Source organism: Acartia tonsa, chromosome 1 (genome assembly GCF_053477335.1).
Source record: "Acartia tonsa isolate MP-2025a chromosome 1, ASM5347733v1, whole genome shotgun sequence".
Taxonomy (NCBI): Eukaryota; Metazoa; Arthropoda; class Copepoda; order Calanoida; family Acartiidae; genus Acartia; species Acartia tonsa.
In genome coordinates this window covers 32,389,317-32,412,081 of record NC_137260.1, presented here as the reverse complement: position 1 = coordinate 32,412,081, position 22,765 = coordinate 32,389,317, and the positions used below count along the sequence as shown (strand labels likewise).

General features: G+C 31.0%; 2 protein-coding genes across 11 annotated transcripts in view; both read left to right on the top strand.

Moving 5' to 3' along the window:
* Tsen2 (tRNA splicing endonuclease subunit 2) overlaps positions 1-14,365 on the top strand; it is a 15,325-nt gene extending 960 nt beyond the window's left edge. Inside the window, exons 3-12 of one of the 4 annotated variants that reach the window (XR_013883309.1) lie at positions 367-486; positions 830-951; positions 1,365-1,565; positions 5,338-5,434; positions 7,929-8,017; positions 8,255-8,381; positions 8,674-8,790; positions 11,256-11,340; positions 11,892-11,945; positions 14,251-14,365. Coding sequence is in view for 2 of the 4 variants with exons in the window: in XM_080174799.1 (XP_080030925.1) it covers positions 367-486; positions 830-951; positions 1,365-1,565; positions 5,338-5,434; positions 7,929-8,017; positions 8,255-8,381; positions 8,674-8,790; positions 11,256-11,337 (955 nt within the window). In the remaining 2 variants the exon portion in view is untranslated. Of the gene's footprint in view, positions 1-366; positions 487-829; positions 952-1,364; positions 1,566-5,337; positions 5,435-7,928; positions 8,018-8,254; positions 8,382-8,673; positions 8,791-11,255; positions 11,341-11,891 lie in introns of all 4 variants that reach the window. The other 3 variants (XR_013883301.1, XM_080174799.1, XM_080174788.1) reach the window with 3 other exon arrangements.
* LOC145330210 (protein LSM12-like) lies at positions 12,682-22,765 on the top strand. 7 transcript variants are annotated; one of them, XR_013883334.1, is made up of 5 exons: positions 12,682-14,461; positions 14,759-14,887; positions 20,804-20,871; positions 21,465-22,331; positions 22,601-22,765. XR_013883334.1 is itself a non-coding variant. In XM_080174820.1 (4 exons), the coding sequence occupies exons 1-4, from the start codon at positions 14,348-14,350 to the stop codon at positions 21,772-21,774; spliced, it is 621 nt and encodes a 206-aa protein (XP_080030946.1). In that variant the 5' UTR covers positions 12,682-14,347; the 3' UTR covers positions 21,775-22,765. The 7 variants fall into 7 exon arrangements, 1 of the variants encoding a protein (XP_080030946.1); XR_013883333.1 differs by having other exon boundaries at positions 22,594-22,765; XR_013883331.1 differs by having other exon boundaries at positions 21,465-22,377.

Here is a 22,765-nt window from a genome sequence, read left to right as displayed (position 1 = left end):
TATTTAGTGAATATTACCGTTCTACTACTATTTTTAAGCCTTAAAACTCACACCTTTACGGATTTTTAGCGCAACCTAATCCTCCCTTTATCGACCATCGTCTAATAAATCAAGATTCCTATGTTACAATAATTTAGTGCTGTTTTAGCCGTCGTCTATATCGGATAATTACTTACTCATTGTTTTATTTTCCTCTAATCTAAGGATGAAGCAATCCAATAATCGTTGTTACCCTATCTTAAATTAGATTGAATTTTTAACGTTATCCTCTCCTGTACTATATTGATTTGCAAAGAGAGTTCTTGATCTAATTTTCAAGTATTTTACAAGTATCAAAACAAAACAAACAAAATCTTATTATTCCAGGTTAAAAACAGATACTGAAATCAACAATGCTGGAAGAAAGAATTATGTTATAGTAGAGAACCAGGAACATGTACAAGCAATCTATACTCATGGTTTCTTTGGCACTATTATTTTCAATAGGTAAAGATTTGTAAATAACCCATAAAGACAGTTTTTTTTTCTTAAGTAGCTTAAAACAATATAACACTGATTTATGATAAATATGTTATTATATTCAGGATTTAAGTCCAGAAAATATTCAATTTTACATTCATCATGAAAAGTTTGACAATTCTAACATTGCTTAATTAACGCTCATTGTTACGTAAGGGGCCAAGGGCGGACCGACCGTAATTGTATAAAAAGCGAAAAATAGCCTAATTCAAAATTTAGAATTAGAGGTGATTTTTCTGTAATTTTCCTTTTGAATCAAATCAATATTTATAAAATGCATGCTATGCAAAAACAAATCTATCTATTTCAGTGCATCTGTTGAACCAGAATATGAAACAAAAACGTGGCAACCAGGTTTAGAATTTGAAGCGGCTAAAAAAGATAGTGATAAGAAGTGGGAAGAAAAAGAAGACTTTTGGAAAACTGACCAAGGTGCCTATTCATCTAACACTTAATTTATTCCTTTAGGATAGGTTAGGTTGTATTGGATACTTGGTACTAGGTAGGGGGCACAGGTTAGGCATAGGAAAAGAAACTACTTCAACCCTTGATATGGGAAAGCACAAAAAAGTGTTCATACTACGATATTATAATAGAATTTCATTCTTCTATTATAAAGTAGTAAGGTTTTTATCTGCCAGCTGAGCTCACGTACTGGTCCAAGAAATGTTGTAAAAAATGGCGCTTATTTTTTTTTTGTAGCAGATAAAGAAATCTAATTAGAAATATGTATTAGATGCACTTCTATTAATATTTATTGTCCTTCTAGAATGATACTGGGTAAATTAGCATTCAATATAATTAAACATTATTGGTAATATTTAATTTATTTGGCGTTATTATAGGAGATGATACTGGAAAAGAAAAGGAAACAGAAGATGAAAAAGTTGCAACTGAAGAACATAATAATAAAGCTGATGATAAAATGGAGGGAGAAGGACCACAGAATTGGTCTGAAGTGGCAAGTTTTAATCAAAAAGTTTCCTTAAAAGATGTTTCTCTTCATTTGGAACTCTGCGAAGCTTTTTATCTTAGTTTTGCCATAGGTGAGAATTGTATAAATTGCAATTTATATATTATGATTTTAATAAACACCAAGGTATAGGGCGGCATTTAATTGTAATTACCCATAGTTTTATTGGTTGAATTTTAAGGGTTGTTTCCTAACCACTTTTGTCCAATTTCCGCCAATGATTTTAATCTTTAGAAGGGGTTAATTTAGTTTATCGTCATTTTCGATGTACATTCTACCTTAAAAGTGTCCCAACCTACTTCATGACGACTTAGGTTCAAACCCTTAAAACTGTTGTGATTTTGACAATTACTCAGGGAAAAGATAATGTGATTCTGACAAACAATTCTAAAGGAAAATTTCCCCACATCCCCCTTTCCTTTTTTCTCACCTTCCTATTCACTCTCCTTCGGTTACATTAGAAAACAAGTTATACGCCAACTTCAACCTAACAAAATATTAAATTTTGCGACAATTTCAATTGGAATTAATTGGCTGAATAGCAGCCCCTGCAAAAACTGTTAAAATCTGCTTGTACGTATTCCCATCTACTGTTTTTATGCTTTGCTACTTATGGATGTTGTCATCCTTGTTTTTGATTCAGACTATCAAATATTAAGAATTTTATTCAAGATGTTTCAATAGTTACAAAACTTTTTTCGTGGATCATGTTTAATTAAATTCTGCTTCATAATAAGAAAATCTCTTTATGTTTTTCCTTTTTATAAAAGGGAAAGAGTTGATTAATAAAGATATCAAGGACGATTAGATACATGTATATAAATATATACCTATATAATATGGCTTCTTAAGAAAGTGGAAAACTGTCTTCTACCAAAAAATATAAAACTTAGTTTTTTTTTGCCATTTAGAAAGCATATAAAATCTTCGTGTTAAAATGTTCCAACTGACTTAAAACTTAACTTGCGAGTAAATCATTAAATGTTAAAGTACCTAAAGGTTTGAAAAAAAAATGCTTACATTTTTAAAAATTTAATTGCGCAGCTTGTGTTAATAGTACAAAAATAATATTGCATACCGTTGGAATCGCTAAAAGCTCTAGTATTTCGAAATTTAAGAATTATTTCTTTCCTATGTATAATAGGGTGGGTTCATATCGGAATTAGACAAAGCGGGGATATGCAACAGATAAAATTAACCTTAAAAACATTTCTGACCGAAAAAGAATTTTAAAAAATTGAGTTTTAGAACACGACAACTTAAAAATATAATTCATTACTTATTAGTATGCAAAGACGACATTCAAAATTTTTTTTTGAATCAGAACTATGGCTTCATGGTGCTCCCTGGAAAGGCCTTGAGGAGCTGAATTAGGAACTTTTGTCCGTTTCAAAATATCTCGTTCCTAGCCTTAGAAATCACTAAAAAACCAAAACTTTTTAAGGTTTATTGAGAATTGTCCAATTTGTAGAGGTTTTTTAGATTTTCTCAGGCTAGGAACGAGATTTTTTGAAACGGATAAAAGTTCCTGACTCAGCTCCTCAAGGCATTTCCAGGGAGCACCATGAAGCCATAGTTCTGATTCAATAAATTTTTGACTCCCATTTACAAATAGCTATACAATTGAATGTCTGGTCGTCAGCGGTTTTAAGACTTAGGATAAATTTTAAATCATCCAGAGGTGTATTATATCTATATAAATTGAGTGCAGATCCCCGCTTTGGCCTCAGAAAAAAAATGTCCAAAATCGACCCACCCTATTGTATAATTTATGGGCTACGTGTTAGAATGTTCCAACTGACTTAAAATGCAACAGTTTCATTTTTCAACTTTCCTCAGTTTTTTTTATTTTTAACGTAGCTCCTGAACTACTATTAATAGGACAAAAATGGTACTTATATTTCCAAAAACTAGAGCTTATGACGGTTCTAACGATGTACAGATAATTTTTCCACACAAGCCGCCCGGTTTCAATTTTATAAATGTACGCGTTTTTGCACACCTTTTACTTTAATCTTTAATGATTTACTCTCAAGTCAAGTTTTATGTCAGTAGGAATAGTATACCAATTAGCTACTAAACTACAAGTAGCATAGAAATTGTTTTTTATTTATAATTTTATAAACTAGAGTTCATACCGGTTCTAACAGTATGCATACATTTTTTTCTACCATTAACACAAGTCGCGCAATTAAAATTTTAAAATAGTATGCATTTTTATTAAATTCTTCAATCTATAATGATTTACTCGCAAGTCAAGTTTTAAGTCAGTTGGAACATTTTAACACGTAGCTCCTTTACTATGCTTAGCACAGGGAATCATTTTTATCCTATTCACTGTGGGCTAGAATTGAATCAATACAAAAGTAAGTGCCCTGGGACCTATGTATGGTGAAAAAAGACATAAAATCATGATGATTCCAGGTAAAACCAAAATATTTCAGCGGTGGCTTTTTGAGAAATTAGATTTGAAAATTTCAAGTTCAATTTTCACCCGCTAGGAGTTGCCGCATAATCATGACAAGAAAAGCAAATATTATTTATTTTAAATTTTGAACAACTTTGCTTTTATAAAGTCCTTCTTAAACCCTCTCTATGTATGATTTATTTTAGGCTGAATTTTCGTGACCTTTGCAAAGCAAGTGATAAAAATGGCCATTTATTAACTCCCTTCAGGAGTGGTTTTATGAAGAACTTTATAAAAGCAAAGTTGTTCAAAATTTAAAATAAACAATATTTGCTTTTCTTGTCATGATTATGCGGCATCTCCTAGGGGGTTAAAATTGAACTTGAAATTTTCAAATCTAATTTTCTCAAAAAGCCCCCGCTGAAATATTTTGGTTTTTCCTAGAATCATCATAGTTTTATGTCTATTTTCACCATACATAGGTCCCAGGGCTCGGCACTTACTTTTGTCTTGATTCAATTCTAGCTTACAATCTATAATACAAAGTAGAACGATTTCTGTCTGTCTGTCTGTCCGTCTGTCTGTCCGTCTGAAGCTTAAGATCTCAGTAACCACCGAACCGATTGGGCTCTACTCTTCAGGGAATATACCTACTGGTCCTGTGATGGTTTTAAGCTATTTTCTTGGAGGGTGGGACACCCCCGACCCCCCCAAAAAATGAAAAATACCCCCCCAAAAAAAACAAAAAAAAATTTTTTTTTAACTTTTTCTTTTTAAATCTAAAATACGAAAAATTAGGTTGATCAAACCTCTTGGAGCAAAGCCCCTAGAGGCTAGGGGCGAAGCTGCTAGTGTATTATATAAAGAAGGAAGCTTTTTTTTGTCTGTAGCGAAGGATCTCGATAACCGCTGAACCAATATGGTTCTCCTTTACAGTGAAGCTTCTTATAGGTCCTAAGATAGTTTTAGGATATTTTATTTTTTATAAATAAGTCTGGGTATGGTTTAATGCTATTTATCTGCCTTTGATATACCTTCGAACATAGAGCCCCTAGATGCTAGGGGCGTAGCCGCTAATATTTCTAAAAACTAGAGTTCATAGCGGTTCTAACGGTATGCATACGTTTTTTCTACAATTAACACAAGCCGCGTAATTTGAATTTTAGAAATCTACGCATTTTTTTGCTCACCCTTTAAATAGCCAAGGTTTAACCGTTTGATGGTCTATCTCTAAAATTATTACTAAATATAACGCTTTTAAACGCAATCTTTGTTTGATAGAAGATCTGTATCAGTGTGCTATACAGTGTACAGTACACTGATACTTAGTTAAACGCCAATATCTTGCTGCTGCTATACGTCATATAATACGGTCCTATTTACTGTTTCTAATTTAAATTACATCATAACATTGTGATACAAGTTTAATTATGTTTAGGATGTTTGGTTGTCAGCTGTGATAGTAATGGGCAGGAAATGACTTTAATTCAAATGTGGAAAAAATATTGTAAACTAGAACAGGATTTTCCATACAGGTAATTAAGATAGTAACCCAGAGAATTTACACAAATATTAAGATGTATAATATCAAATGCTTTAATGAGATCAGTGTTTTAAAGATTAAGATTTCACCAAATGATATGTTCTTGTGTCAAACCGTTGTTTTCATAAACAATATTCTGGTATAGTTCAAAAAAAATTAAGCTGACTGATATAAGATGACAAATTAATTGCTCTTGTTCGTGTATAATTCCCAATTTGTTTACTTTAGTGTTGTTATTGAAAAACAGATTGTAGAAAGCATAAGTAAAATGTACTTGTTTCAATAAAATCTTACTGGGGAATAGTACATTTTAAGGATATGTTTCAAGATGTTATATCATGATATTTTATAATGAAAATAGTTTATCAGTAAAAGAATATAAAATCATACTTAGAACTTAAAAGAATATTCTCATTCTGTTAGTTAAGTAGGAAATAATAAACCCCGAACAAACATATTATGCAAATCTGAATTTTCAAAATAGTAGCCTTATTATTCATTTAAGATGATTTAAAATAAATATGAAATGTAGATGGCTCCTTTGGTTACAAAATTCCACTGTTATTTTTTTATTAATCAGCACCAATAAAGCACAAGATCTCAAAAACAGCATTTGGGGGAAATACTGGTGAACAAAGATAATATGCAAATCCAAAACAAAGCAATAAAAAAAAAGGTTTTTTGGCACTTTTCTCCACTTTTAAAGATTGATTCTGATAAATTAATAATTTTTAAGGGATTTATGCATTAATTATTATGAAATATAGTATAGGGTAGAAATTAATGATTTTTCTAAATAAGAAATGTTTGAAAAAAATAAATTTGATCCCTATCACTTTAGAGGACAGCTGCTGACCCCCAGTTTTATGGATGAACCTAAATACATTTTAAAGATAAAAATTACCCTGAAAAGTATTTAAAAATGTTTTTTTATGTCTTAAAAAAATTCATTTTAAAATCTTGATTTTGAGGATGATGACCTTTCAGATGCTCCTGTTGGTGGTGATGGTGAGCCAAATGTTATCCAAGTGCATGCCCATTACAACAACTTGGCTTTTAACCTATGTACAATTTTTTGTAGTCATAGCAGCCTCTAATGGAGCCTCCCGACAAGAAATATAACCATCTTCTAAAAACTACAGTATTCACCTTATGAATTAGAGTAAATAAAATTGCAATTCTTTTCTTCTTTAATAATGCTGGGCTGGAGGCTGCTACGTCTACAAAAATTGGATCATAGTTTAATATATAAGTTGTCATCATGGACATGCACTTGGATAGCATTTGGCTCACCATCATCACCAATAGGAGCATCTTAAAGGTCATCATCCTCAAAATCAATATTTTAAAATGTATTTTTTTAACACATAAAAAAACATTTTTGTATACTTTTCAAGGTAATTTTTATCTTTAAAATGTATTTAGGTTCATCCATAAAACTGGCGGTCAGCAGCTGTCCTCTAAAGTGATAGGGATCGAATTTATTTTTTTCAAACATTTCTTATTTAGAAAAATTCTTTATTTCTACCTTATACTTTATTTCATAATAATTAATGCATAAATCACTTAAAGAATTATTAATTTATCAGAATCAATTTTTAAAAGTGGAGAAAAGTGCCAAAAAACCTTTTTTTTATTGCTTTGTTTTGGATTTGCATATTATCTTTGTTCACCAGTATTTCCCCCAAATGCTGTTTTTGAGATCTTGTGCTTTTTTGGTGCTGATTAATAAAACAATAACAGTGGAATTTTGTAACCAAAGGAGGCATCTACATTTCATATTTATTTTAAAATCATCCTAAATGAATAATAAGGCTGCTATTTTGAAAATTCAGATTTGCATAATATGTTTGTTCAGGGTTTAATCTTTTTTATTTTTTTTATTCCATCCTTTCCGTATTCGTATATAAAATTTATGTATATTTGTACATAATAATGCACAACTTCTGTAAATGACAGTTCAATCTTCTAAATATTCATATTTACACTGTGAAAATTTTAGTTTGACATTTGAAATAGTTACTACAATTCTTTCCCAAGGTGTAGTATAAGATTTAGTCCGCGGACATTTAAATATATTCGGTCCTAATGTTTAATCGGGTTTTAAAAAATGACAAGATTTTTGAAAATAATCTTACCACTATGCCTACTAGGTATTCAATTTATAATGAAATATTTATTCAAATATGCCAAACCAAAGTTTCTTGCAGCGTACTAATGTATCTAGTTTAAGTTTAATATTATCACGTTTACAAGTCTTAATTGATAGCTATCTAATTCAAACAACATGTGAAAATTGAAATAAATATGGAATGAACAAGCTTTTAGAATTTTAGAGCTGACTAAACCTTTTGTACGTTCTTAGAAATAAGTTGTCTAAAGGACTTGTTTTACTCATTTAACACGTGTAAATTCACTAAATCATTGGTATCATTTTTAGCATCCTTTATATAATACTTTTGATATATTTCGTCGTCCATATTCAGGTACGCGGTATATCAATATTTTCGGTCACGTGGTTGGGTCACGCGGTCTGGTTATACAATGGGCTCTGATTGGCTGCTTTACAAGCTAGGTAAGTAAATACTAAGTTGTTATTAAAGTAAAGATATTAAAAAGATACTAGACTGTGATTGGTTACTTAGAAATAACAAGAAATTAATATTTAATCGCAATAACAATAAAGGTAGCGCAGCAGTAGCAAATTTTCAAAGAACAGTAAATTGATACACAGAAAAAATTAAAGTCCCCTCCAACTTCAGTTTTCTTTTCAGTTAAGTAGATACGATTATCAACATTTTCCATTTTACAGGACCCCCATTCTACCATGCAACATTTACTGTGATAGTTGAGGCTGTTTCTGGCGAGACTGGACAAATCCTGCCAAAACCCGGCCTTGCCCATCCCCTCACCTGGACACAAATTTTAGCACTTAACAGGTGAATTTATTATTGGTCATTTAATGTTTTAATTTTTAGTATGTAAAGAAGAATGTCAGTCCGTATGGAGGAAAAGATTAATTAACCGCTGGACCGATAGGTTCTGCTTATTATAAATGCTGCCTACTGGTCCATTAATGATTTTCTGCATTTTTACTAACATTATTCTTAAAATTCTTGTCTTAAATATTAAGCTGTTATTGTATTCTTCATCCTTTTGCAAAAATGCAAGCACTAGATAAAGCTTCCAACGTTCCTAGGGGGTGTTTTAAAAGTTCTGTTTATTGTTTAGGTTAAACGAGAATGTAAACAAGAACTTGTTATTAGCACGAGTCGAGGAACATAACTTGCAACCATCAGATTTCGAGTCTCCATTTCTGATATCTAAACTTGCAGTCTCATTAAAGAGGTAATTACACAATAATTTTTTATTTTGGACTGCCAAAATTATGACCAGTGATGATAATTCAAATCGGTTTTAAATTAACATTGCCTATTTTGGACGTTGTGTGTGTTTTCATTTAAAAAGGGAAGGAGTGGACTTTAAATTGCACTGACACCTCTAAGTTTTATAAGTTTTTAAAGGCTCAAAAACTCTGGGTACTTTTATTGAAATGTGATTGGTTGGTTCCAGATGTGAGCAGTGTCCAAAATTTTCTAACAATTTTAATCTACATAAGGTATATTTTTGTTTTTCTGATATTGGATAAACATTAATTTATAGTTTATTGTCTTATTCCTTAACATACCTGCATTTAGGGGAGTATTTTGGAGGAAGGCGTTGATCACTCAACACGCCATATTAATTTAATTTAGCTTTCTTTCCTTTTTTTAAATACGCTGAAAATCTATTCAAATAGCTGAGTAATCAACTTGAACTTCTTTTATATTTTGAGATTAATATCCTATTCTTGAAATACTATACAACTATATTTCCTATAGTATCAGCAAAGCTTTGACATATTTAACTTCCAGGACGAAACCTCTTTAAATATATATTTTTGTGTTTTGTTGGGTTAGTACCGTCAAACTTATGATGAAGCTTTGCATTTGTCAAAGAAAGGGTTAAAGAATTATAAATAAAGTACAAGTACCACATCCAAGGATAATAGATAATGATATACCTAAAGCCCAAAGTAAAAATAAGTTTGCTGAAAGCTTTTTTTTTTAATAACATTTCTTCTGAAATATTTTCGTTATTAGAGACGCAAATGAAAATTATTTTGTCTCAATTGCTCCACTTTTAGCTTTTGAAAATATATAATATTTTAATAACCCCTCACCCTATTACGTCCAAGGGGGTTGTTTAATGGGTGATAAACCCTCCCCCCCTTCAAATAAAAAAAGCTTGGACATCCTTGCCTATATGATATAAAGGTTACCCCCCAAAAAAAAATTATCTCAGCCCCCCCCCCCCTAAATAAAAAGGCTGGGACGTCCTTGTTTCCACCCTAGGCTAAAGTTTCAAAGAGAAAATAAAGGAAAATGCTAAATATTGCTTAGTAAGACATGATTAAATTCTGCTTCACTTTTTTATTCTAAACTTAAATAGAATAGGTATTTATTTTACTTTTCAAAAGGAATTTAATTCTCATATTTTTTATGAAAAGGATTGGAAAAAATTTTAAAAATCTTTTTTGCAGGGATAAGGGATGGGAAACCTGGCCGAAAATTAGGTCTCAGCCTCCTTTTAAAAGTGATGGGGCAACTTTTCTTTTTTGCCTATAAAATCAACTAATTTCCTCCAGTTTCTCATTGGCTGTAGGCCAATATCCAATAGCCTGAAACTTGCTTTTAGCATTAACCAATTATTAATAACAAACGCGTCCCACAGTTCATTATTGGCTAAATTAATTCAAGCAAACATAAATTTCTGCTATTAGAAAGACAACAATGGAAAGTTTCTGCTATCAGAAGGACAACAATATATATGACGTTCAATCACATCAACTTATTATTAAATCTACACATTAATAAATGTCCATATAGCAAAACATAAATTGAGAGATCGTTTTTTGAAGACTGAGTAGGATTCAACATTTTATACTTTAGAACAATGTGAAAAACTCATTGTCTTTAGACAATTTAAAAGTTACATTTCATGTGGAATTGATAACCCACCTAAATGATTACAAATACAAAACTAGTTCAATATGTAAATAAAAGTGTACTGTGTTTTGTTAAAAAAAAATTTTCATTAATTTTGGTAAAAATTATTGCACACTTAATTGAACTTTTCTGTTAATATTTAACGTAAAATAATTTTTTTTAAAAATTCTTAATTTATATGTACGCTATGGAACAATTAGTTGATAGAATGTTACCCATGTACTTATTCAAATCTACTAAATTTATTTATTAAAGCTGGGGGGCTAAAGCGGTGTTTATTTCTAAATACAAATTTTGGGGTGAAGTAGATCCCCCCTTAAAATGTTTGAAAATAAATCAGATTTAACCATCTCAAAAAAACTTTTTTTTTAAATGGGGGGGGGGGTTGGCGAAGTAATAACGGGATTCTACTTAAAGCCACCAACATATTGGTTCTTCGAAAAGTTTTTATTATATTTTATGATTGGTGAAATCAACTACCTGAATTCTATTCTATACTTTTTTTTCTTTGCATTCATATAATAGCTATTTCATCATTGTTCATAGTTTTCAAATCTAACTACTGCGTCATCCCGAAACTAGTTTTTTAGGCCTAGTTGGAAAATAGGCCTGGAATAATATTTTCTTACGTTTCCCATCCCTTATCCCTGCTTTTTTGTCTTATAAGATTTTGACATTAAATACTTGTTATAAATGAATATTCCATGGACTTTCCAAAACTATGTAAAAAAAATCTTTGAACATTTTTTAAGTGGTAATTTTTAGGGTGAAACGGTGGCAACCAGCTGAGATGAGGTGGGATGAGAAACCAGAAGTTCCTGTTCAACCTAAAGTCAATAGAAAATAGAAAGAGAGAGGTCATTTTCTAGTAAATCCCGTAAAGGTGTGTGTTATAAGGCCTAAAAATAGTAGTAGAACGATAAGGTGCTCTATATATTTGTATTCCCTATTGAATAGAACAATAGGGAAATTTTTTTTTTTTTTTTGATAACCGTACCTGGAATATCTTTAAAAAATACGAAATTTCTATCAAACGCTTTGTTTGGCTCAAACTGACAAAAATTAAAAAAAAATATAATTATAATAATAATATTTTCTATAGGTACAAGGTAAAGGTTAAGAACAATCTATACCATTAAACAAAGGAAGAAGTCATGCTTTACAGGTTGATTTATTATAATTATATTTTTTTTATTTGTGTCAGTTTGAGCCAAACAAAGCGTTTGATAGAAATTTCAAAGATATTCCAGGAAAGGTTATCCAAAAAAAAAAAAAAAAATTCTTCCCTATTGTTCTATTCAATAGGGAATACAAATATATAGAGCACCTTATCGTTCTACTACTATTTTTAGGCCTTATAACACACACCTTTACGGGATTTACTAGAAAATGACCTCCCTCTTTAGGAAATGTGAAAACAAGTGTTTTACAATCTTAGATTTGTTTACTACTATTGTAGGTTTTTTTTTATTGGGGGATGAAAGACTGATTGGTGATACCAATAAATTTCAAACCTTACACCCCAAATATTTTCCAGCTATTTAAGTCAAAATGCACACATCAGAATACATTTAAAATCCCAAGATATGGAAATCGTGATATAAGCAGATTCCATTTTGACATAATCAAAGCATTTAAATTTAAATTTAAATTGAAATTGTAGGGTCGACGGTCCGCACTGTCCCTCAAAAGGCTTCTATAGTTGTAGCCGTTAGTATAAACAAAAAGTTCTAAGATTTGTATCTTTAAACTTACAGTTACATACCATTAATATTCATTATAGATGCATTTTGTGCAATTTATTGCTGAAAGCGTACTGATTAATGCTAGATGATAAAATTAGATATAATGGCGTTGTCTTAACAAATTAGTGTGAGAGAAAGGGAGACATAATTAATTCAGCTATCTCGTAATCAAAGCATCTAGTTCATCTAGAAACACCCTAGATAGCCATAAACTTCATATTAAATAGTTTATAATATTATACCAAATATACACTTGTTTTATTTATAATTATCTTTTAATTCTAATTATATACATTAGTTTTTGTTTGAGATGTTTTCTCTTGTTTTATCCAGATGTATAAAAATATGATAAAGATTATATTTCTCTGTTCTCTGTATTAACATGATTAATAATCACAAAAGTTACTTTTAGCTTCACATATAAAGGAATAGTTGGACAAAATATAAATTTTTGGGACAGATTTTATTGATGAGAAAATGTAAAGGGATTAAAATAAAAATTGAGATTCTGGTCTATTTTACATTTATCCCTTTACTTGTGTGTTAACTCTTGTATCTGATAATGGGATTTAGATTTCTAGGAATTTTAGCACTTTTGCTTCTAAGAATACATCCATTTTCTTGTGTCATATTTTTTACAAAAAGAAAACAATCAAAATATTTTTATTAATAGTTTATTATGGACGTAAAGCAGACTGTAGCTAATTATAGAATAGTCTTGCAATTCTTACCATAAATAACTTCACTTTATATTGTTGATCAACTTTATTAATACATAAAATGCAAGCAAGCAATAATATTATAACTGATAACTCTGTAAATAAATATATACTGGGTTGGATTTATAAAGTAACTGTGGCGTCCTCATCTAGGGACTCAAGCCTACAGCTACAGTGCAGGGGGCGAACCTAGCTATGCTAAATTCAAATACCAACTAAAGAGCCTTTGATTTTGCACATTATATTTGCAAGTCGCAGCTTGCAATACTTTATTATGACAGCTAACCCCTTTAGCCTTTACCCTTATTTAACTGTTTATTTATAATAAAGAGGAGTAAAACTACTCTTTAGTCAATACTACAATAGCTGATACCAATGATTTACTTAAATAAAAGAATAAGGTTTTCCCCCTTTTTAAAATTTTAGTTCATTACCAATTTGATTTTTTTCACTGGTATTTGTATTACTCAAAAAAATCAGTTACCTACTCTTTTTGATATCTATGGTTACCAAAGATGATATTTATTTTTAGCTTGAAAATAGAAAAAAAAGTACAGATAAATAATGAAGGGACCTATTTCTATACGGACAACCCCCCCCCAAAAAAAAAAAAAATAGATTATGTCATTAGGCACTAAAATCACTTTGTATTCGTTTCGTAACCATTAAGCAACCATGAAGTTTTGGGCAAATACTAAAGAATATGCCAAGTTTACAGAAGAAAACATTTGATTTCCTTTTTCATGAATAGATCAAAGAAAAGCAAAATAAGAGAAGATTGAAAGAAATTCTTAACATTCAGGGATAAACGAATGACTGAATTTTATGCATTAAAAAATCAAATTATCAGATCTCAGATTTGTAGTTTGACTAATTTCTTTTTTCACGTAATAAGGGATTATTTATCTTACATATTAAACCTTTAACTGAGCCAAACATTACTATGTAAAATACCTATTGCTGTATCCTTAAAACTCAAAAATGAAATGTAATAATTGGAAAATGCTTTTTAAAGAGTTTTCAGTTTACCAGAAATTTACAACTTTAAATTTAAATCAGAATTTTTAGTTTTCATCTTCAAAGAAAAAAGGAAATTTTATTTAATTTTCCATATTTTATGGTTGAAAATATTCGTTTCGTATATTAAAAATTGTGGAAAAATGTATACCTAGTGACATTTTTAAGCAAGACCATATTTACCTATTGTTATTCTTAGTAAGAGGTCAGCTAGCTTTTTAAACAATTTTTAGCAGAGGCAAAGCAGATATTGATTACAACTATTTTTTCATTATTTAGATACACTGAAAAAGTAGAAAGGTTATTTGTGACTCCCCTTGCATAAAATGTTGCCAAAATATGAAATAGCTGTGATATCCTGTAATTATCATTTTTTATGCAACTGTTTTTTTTTTTCAGAGGCCGCCTTAAGCCTAGAATGGCGGATAATTTTCCTGAAGAAACCTTTAGAGTTGGAAGCATAATAAAATGTGAGCTGTACACACAAAAGGTAGTTTATGTGTATTGGTTTCAAGAGATTTTTATCTGGACATTTTCATTGTAAAACAATTAAGATTTTATATATAAAAAAACTTCAAGAAAGCATTTAATCCATGTACAATGCTTTTAGTTAGATGTATTTGTGCTACTTTTGTAGGTGGGAACTTTATTGTTATTTTTTTTATTTTAAGTTGAAGATAAACTAGAAGTTTTATTTATTTTCATTCTATTATGCACGAATGGGATTGGGCAAACCTTGGTTAAAGAGAAGCTGCGCTATAAAATGATAATATATAATACAATTTAGACGGTCGAGGGGGAGGTTGTTGCCTGGGATCAAACGAACAGGGTACTCATACTGAAGTCAGAATCCAAGACCAGATCCAACCTTAGCAATGTTCAGATCATCAACCTTGAATTTGTAACAGACATACAGGTAACCATGATTAATTTATAGAGTAGAAAAATATTTTGGTAAATCTTAAGTAACTTCATGTTTACAAAGGATGTAATTTTCGCCTGTAAACGATACGCGACTGCAGAAGATTATAATACGTATAGAAGAAATTCGCAATAAACAGCATTATTACCTGAAACAAATGTTAATTATCCATAAAATGCGAAGCATGTAAACTAATTGACGGACAGAAAACTTAGGTATAGATCAGTTTAGCTTCTTACATTAGGATATTATATCAAACTATAGCTGGCTTCTATATACAACAAACACTAAGTTAGAGAAACTAAGTTTCATTGAATACTTTAATTTTATTGGTGTTTCCAAAACTAAAATATTTTCTTTGACTTGATGAGGAAAAATGCAACAGATTAATTTCATCAATATCTGAAAAGTGCTTATTTATATTCAAATTTAAAATTCGTTTCAATCTTGCTAAATTACAAAATGCATAATCAATATTTTAAAAATATACGTTACGAAGGGACAAACTGACCGACCCTGAATTTTATAAAAGATTTACCTTTAGAAGAATTTAGTACTGGAATTTTAATAACGTGAAGAAGAACAGCGTAAAAACTACTTACTAAGGGGGGGGGGGAGTTCTGACACTTTTGCGTAAACAGTGATTATTGGCTTTGTCTTTGGACTGAGAGGATAGGCTATTAGGGATAAAATCATTCTTATATGATGAATTTCCCCCAGATTTAAGATTTTTTGGATAGGCCTCCAGGTTCCGGAGCTCCAGGCCTCCAGGTGGTCTCTGTACAGGTAAAAATTAAAAATAAGATTTTTTTTTGAAGAGTTAGAAGTTAACTTATAAAACAAAATATACTTCTTTTTGATTGTTATTCACATATTTGAAGAAAAAACATACATATTTTGTCTCATAAGCTGACATCTAACTCTTTAAAAAAAATTTTTTTTTTCATTTTTACCTGTAGAGAGACAACCTGGAGGCCTGGAGCTCCGGAACCTGGAGGCCTATCCAAAAAATCTTAAATCTGGGGGAAATTCATCATATAAGAATGATTTTATCCCTAATAACCTATCCTCTCAGTCCAAAGACAAAGCCTATAATCACCGTTTATGCAAAAGTGTCAGAACTTCCACCCCCCCCCCCCCCCCCCCCTTAAATTGAAATGTTTTAACCTAGAACTTTTGCATAATTAAAGAGAATGAGGAAAAGTTGAGAAAAATTAAAATTTTGAAATTATTAAAATTCAAATTCTAATTTTTTTGGACTTGAAGAAATTAATTTACTTTTGATATTCACTTTTTTAACGCCTTGCTATTATAGGTATAAATTCTTCAGTGAAATTAAAACCATCATTTACTGTTTTGTTATCTATAATACAAAGTAGCTTGATGTCTGTCCGTCTGAAGCTTAAGATCTCAGTAACCGAAGAACCGATTGGGCTCTACTCTTCAGGGAATATACCTACTGTTTCTGTGATGGTTTTAAGCTATTTTCCTGGGGGGGTGGGACACCCCAACCCCCCCTAAAACTAAAAAAAGTCACCCCCCCAAAAAAAATTATTACATTTTTTGTAAAATCTCAGTAACTGCTGAACAAATTGGGCTCTACCCTTCTGGAAATATACCTCTGGTCCTCTGGTGGTTTAAAGCTATTTTCTTGGGGGGTGGGACACCCTAACCCCCCAAAAATAAAAAAATCCCCACTTCCAAAATTTAAAATTTTTTTTTTATTTTTGTAAACATAAACTAGTAATTGGGGTGGGGGAACCCCACTGCTCCATGGGGCGAAGCCCATATGAATCCCCCCTCAAAAAAAAATTTTCAAATATTTTTTTTACGAATTTAAATTTTTGTGCATACAGCGCACAACCTGGTTTTAATTTTACCACAAAGTAGATAATTAAACAAAGAATAACTTTTTTGAATATTTATATTTAGGAGGGTTGACTTTCCATTACTTCATAGGGCGAAGCCCCTAGAGGCTAGTGACGAAGCCGCTAGTTGATTATATAAATTAGCAATTTAAAATTTTTACGAACTGTAATAATGTTGATTTTTCTAACATTAATGTACAATTACACAATAGTTTTACAATATTTTCAAAGAGAAAGGATACAATAATGAGTATTAAAAAGATAAAATTCCACGAATAATTTTCATATCTTGTACGTTTTTGTAACTGTATTTGAATGCATAACTAGTTCCGGGAAGTGAATAATGGACAATAAATAAAAAAAATTCTTGATTTGCGTTTTTTTCTGCTTATGGTGTGAAGAAAGGGTTGTAGATTAACTCAAGCGTCATGGACCCATTATACCTTCATTTATATCGTTTTTATGCTTTATTGATCTCGTTTTTCTCCCTGAAAAAATAGAATTTTGTCCTTGGTTGTATTGTTTATCTACCTAGTTATAATAAAGGTATTGTAATAATGTTTGTATAGATGATATTTACATTCAATAGATGCAATCACCCCCACATTATTCAATACAAATCCGTTATTCTTAATAGCGATGCTACTCTATAATTCGCTATATTTTTCTGTTCGTCTGTTATGCTTACAAAATAAAACTGGTGTTTTTTGGTTGAATGAATAAAACGACTTAATTTATTCGTTTGTACGTACATGCATGATTCTTTGGTGCTTTGTTACCTATGGATGTTGTCATCTTTGCTTATGTAAATATTCCCTTTTTGAGGGTGTACGTACAGGGCCGGGTTAATATCAAGGGCTAACAGTATTTGCAGTAAATCACTTTAGCTTTTTGTTATTGTGCTTTGATATTGGAATTGTGTAAAAATACTCTTACTACATGTTTTTTTGCTTTTAAAAATCATTAGGTAGTTCTCTTTATTTTGTTTATTCAAAAAAATGAAATGAAGTGTTATCTTTGAGGACTGGTAAATACTATTAAAGTTGTATTTGAAGATAATTCTGTTACTCGTAAGGGCCCCATTGATAACTTTATCTTTTATAACAGATTTGTTTGTGTCTATTCTTGATGGAAAAATCTATAATTAAATTTACGGACTTATTTTTCTCAACTTATTTTCAGTTTATATAATATTAGTTAAGATAAAAGAGATATTTATTTTGTATCTTTGAGGTATTTTTTCATAAAAAGAAGGGGAAATTTTCTAAAGAATAATTTCAAATCAGAGAAAGCTTACAGTAATCTTACCACTTTTTTTTACAAGATCACTACATTACCCCCCCTATCCTCTTGACATTTCAGAGTTTTTCAATAAGAAAAAAAATCAAATCTAACTTTAAAAGCAAGATAAAATTACAATTTCGCTAAATAAACAAACAATAATACATGTTTATTTGATTTTGTCCTTTTTATGGATCTTGGACAAAGTAGCTTCAGGACATTTGCTTAAGAAAAGTAGCTTCCTAAGAAAAATAGTCTCCAATAGTAATAAAAGTCATGGCTGCAGCGCTCGGCCCCCTCGCCTGCCTAGCCGCGTGCGCTCGGCCCCCTAGCCTATAACCTAACCTATTTTAGCCTCAGAACATTTATTTAAGAAAAATATCATCAACTGATAATAAATACATAGGTGGTTTAGAATTTCGTGGATTTTACAAAAAGTGGTTGGTAGATTTTTAGAATTTTCAATATTGTTTTTACAATTTTCAATAATGTTTTTACATTTTTTGGTTAGGTTAGGTTAGGTTATAGGCTAAGGAGCCGAGCGCCCGCGGCTAGGCAGGCCAGTGGGCCGAGCACTGCGGCCATGAACTTTATGAACAGTGGAGGCTACTTTCCTTAGGAGGCTACTTTATCCTGAAGCTACTTTGTCCAAGATCCCTTTTTATACATAAAGAAGTTCTTATAAAATAATGTAAACATTATAAATAATATATATATTGCAGTTATAATGTAAAAGTTATTTTCTGTTATCTTCTTATGAAGCTAATATATAATAGATTATAATTGAGTGTATTGGTCTCTGGGATAAAGGAATAGCTAAATAAAAAAATATTTCGTGGGGAGCAATCGGAACAAAAACTATTTTGTCTTCAAATTTTTTGAAGAAATCATTTTACACTTGCAGTGTCCAAACTTTTAAATCAATAATTTTGATCTGCAGATGGGCTAATTTTAATTACTTTACGGGGGGTCAAGAATCAATTTATCGCCCATTATCTTATCCCCTTAAGATCCCTTAATTGTTTAGATTTATGGACATCCAAATACTTGAAACATTTTAAAACCATTTTACATCTCCATTCATTGGAGTTTTGGAGGACTTTTAGATAATCTAATATTATGTTGAAGACAAGTTAAGAGGCTTATCTTTCATGCAACTCTTTACTTTTATATCAGGCATAGAGTGATAAAAAGTTTGTTAGAAAATATACCTAGTGACAAGCAATATAAACACCGAATAAGTTCATTAGGATGGACTTGGAGATGTTTTATATGTACATTAAAAATATCTGAGATAGATAGAAACTTAATAATATTTGGAAAATAAGTTTTATGTCATTTTTGAAAAAAAATGGAAGAAATGTTAATAAAAATAGCAAAATAAATTGGTATTTTAACAGTTAAATATTAACCATTTTGTCAAATAACAGCTAGATATATTAAAGAAAATAAGATGATTGAACCATATTTTTCTTTGTCTCTTTATACTAGAAACAAATATCTTTATCTAATCTTATTAAAAATCTGCCCTTTGTGCAAAAAGATACTTTAAGTATCATTATAAAATTATATTTAGTTTAATTTTTGGCCGAAAATCCTTTTACACGAATAACAAGGTATTAGGTATTGTGTACGCGTTCTCTATTTTAGGAAAGCTTTACATTGGTCGCGGGATTGTTTTGGCTTGTTACGTATCTAATTTTGAGATTTGGCGGGTTATAGGATTTTTTACTTATGCTACGGGCGCCTCCGTTAGTTATAAAGAAGAGATTATCCATAAAAGCACAACAAATCAGTCAGTCGATATAACGAATATTTACATATAAGCAATAGGAAGTATTTTGTTTTCTTCAGGAATCATCATTTAAATTGCCATTTCAAAAATTTTATCATTAACGATTTCAAAATTATACACCAAAGAGAGGGGGCGGAAGTGACAATTTTTGAAACCAAAACTTAAAGTCAAGCGAACTCAACAAAATAAAAAGTTACAGCTCTGAGATTTGGCATGGCAGTTGCTTCAAGAAGGTACAATATGGAACTGCAAAGAAACGTTGGCGGAACCGCCGCTCACGCCGAAAACTGCTGTTTCCCGCAGAAATTATGTTTTTGCCTTTTCTCGCCAAATTATACAACTTTCAATCATTTTAGATAAACTTTTTTTTAGAAAAATTTCACTTATGTTTTCACTTGTAACACCTTTTTCAAACATGTCAATATAAAAAAATTACAAGTGTCAAATATTTCAAATGTCAAGTAAAAATATAAGGGAAATTTTTAAGAAAAAAAAGTTTATCTCAGATGATTGAAAATTGTCTAATTTGGCGAGAAAGGGCAAACAAAATTTGTCAGGAAACGGCGGTTATCGGCGGGAGCGGCGGTTCCGCCGCCGTTTCTTCACAGTTCCATGTTGTACCTCTTTTAAGCAACTGCCATGCAAAATCTCAGAGCTGTAACTCATAATTTTTTGGAGTTCCTTTGACTTTTAGTTTTTGTTTTAAAAAGTGTCACTTCCCCCACCTCCTCTTTTAATGTCTACTAAAACGATTATTTAATTGTTGAGGAAGGACACACAAAATCCAATAAAAATGAAAAACTTTTCCTTTGAAAACTAGTTATTACACTGTGTATGGTCAGGTCCAACAGAAAAGGGCAACTTTTGTGCCTAAAATAAAACAGCAGTTGGTTCCATGACCGAAAATACGTATTGTAAAGCAGCTTTGCTACAAACAATTCCTATTAAAATGTTTTGATATTTTAGGTGAAACGTGAAAATCCGAACCCAAATCCACCTCCCACATCTTCTCTAAATGTACAGAGACTACAGGAAAATAAAACATAACATAACAACATTTTCTTTAAAATGAATAAAGCTGTTCTAATGTCCGTCATTTCGTTCGCAGGTCATGTCTAATGTCAATACGAGTAGCTTAGAAAATAACCATTTTATCTTATTTGTAATTATGTTTTGTAATTGTTTTGGAAAAAAATGTTTACAGAAAGAAGTACTAATGCAATGTAAATATAACAAAGTATATTTTCTAATAGGATTTATGGTAGATGTGGAAAATCTATGGAAAAAATTGATTTTTGTGTTATTTCATTTTCTAGAGATTGAAACAGCATGAATTATTAAGAAAAATTTTTATAGGAGACTATGTTTTAATTTTAAGCGCTCTTGGGTGTTTGTAATTGATTTAACGAAATACTCACATTAATCACAACTCCCTTATAAAATCTACTGTTTCAATCTGTTTATTAATAAGATTGTCGTTTTTTTTTAAAATAGGCACTGTTTAAGTTGACCCATTTAGATATGGTCAAATCGTATTCAATGTCAACGAGTTTAGGTTTTCGTTCAAGTAGGCGAAAATTACCAACAACAATAAAGTTTGTTATGTTTAACCTTTAAAAAAATAGGACAGAGCAGAAGTTCAGATACAAGAAAAGAAGCGTCTTGTGGCCGCCTTGCAGGCTGGCGCTTCTGTCGACGCACAGCGATTATTTCAAGCCATCAGGAAAACCATAGAAGAGGTTAGCTGGCGCAACCAAGATATTATTGTGATGGACAAAGTGCTAGTGACAAAGCCGTACACGGCCGAGTGCGTCAAGGCGTTGAACGAGAAGGCGCCGGAGAAAAAGGCCATCGACCATGTGCGCAAGATTGTGGAGAAACATTATCAGGACCGGGGCGAGGAGGGCAAGATAATTCAACAGCACAGGGGGAATTGATCTCTGGGGGGTGGTGGTGGTCGTCGGGGGGACGTCGTTCTAGGTGGGTTATTATGGGGTCATCTAAGTCGGGGGGGTAGCAGAATAACAGTGGAATCATCCAGTTATCCTTTCCTGTGCCTTCATAGTTAGTGTCCAATGTATTTCTTCCCTCCTTTAGTGTTTCCTATTCTTGAAGTTTTATCCTATAGGGAAAGTTCCATAAAAAGTGTCTTATATTGTTTCATATTACGAATAGAGGTTAGGTATAGAATATAGCAAAATTTTAATGTCAAGTGACTTATATTTCATGGAGCTATCCCTTTCTTTCCAAAATAAATATTTAGTTTCCCCTCTTCTGTTAAGATCTGAACTTGTTATTATATTATTACAATCCATTTCTTCCTAATTTTATCTTTGTTGTTCCTAAATAATTATTTTGTTATTTGTTCCAATTTATCCATTGTACTGATAACTTGATCATAGTGTGTGTCCTACTTATTATTTTTGTATTATCTCTACTCATATAATAATACATTATGGTCAAGTTTCCTAATATATATGAATAATACACAAATGTATTTGATACTTGGGGGCTTTGATACATTTGATCTAATTACATTTGTCTTGTTTTTAACTATGCATTTTTCAACGTAAAGAATAAATTATTCAACCAAACTCCCCCCTCCCCCATAAATTTTACACCTTTATAAGTCAAACCTTTAAAAATTAATATTTTTATACAAATAGGCATTAGGTGGGTGAAAGTGAAGTTTTTTGTGTACTTTTGTCCCTAGTTAGATTAAGAGCCCATAAAATATTTTAGATAATGTTCTACAGGACAAAGGTTATTGCATCGAATGTCTCATCGCCCTAATGAATAAAAACTCCCTTCCTACTATGTAAAGCTCTAGTGTCAGAAAGCTGTTAAAAATTTTCTACTTTTTTGAGATTTTGTTGCTAGATACATTAGTTGATAAATCATTAAAAAATACAAATAATGGAAACTGAA

Coding starts and splice junctions, on each gene's coding strand:
- LOC145330210 (XM_080174820.1), top strand. CDS start 14,348: ATGCAACTGTTTTTTTTTTTCAGAGGCCGCCTTAAGCCTAGAATGGCG. Junction 14,888..20,803: donor AATTTGTAACAGACATACAG/GTAACCATGATT, acceptor TTGATATTTTAG/GTGAAACGTGAAAATCCGAA. Junction 20,872..21,464: donor AATGTACAGAGACTACAGGA/AAATAAAACATA, acceptor AAAAAAATAGGA/CAGAGCAGAAGTTCAGATAC.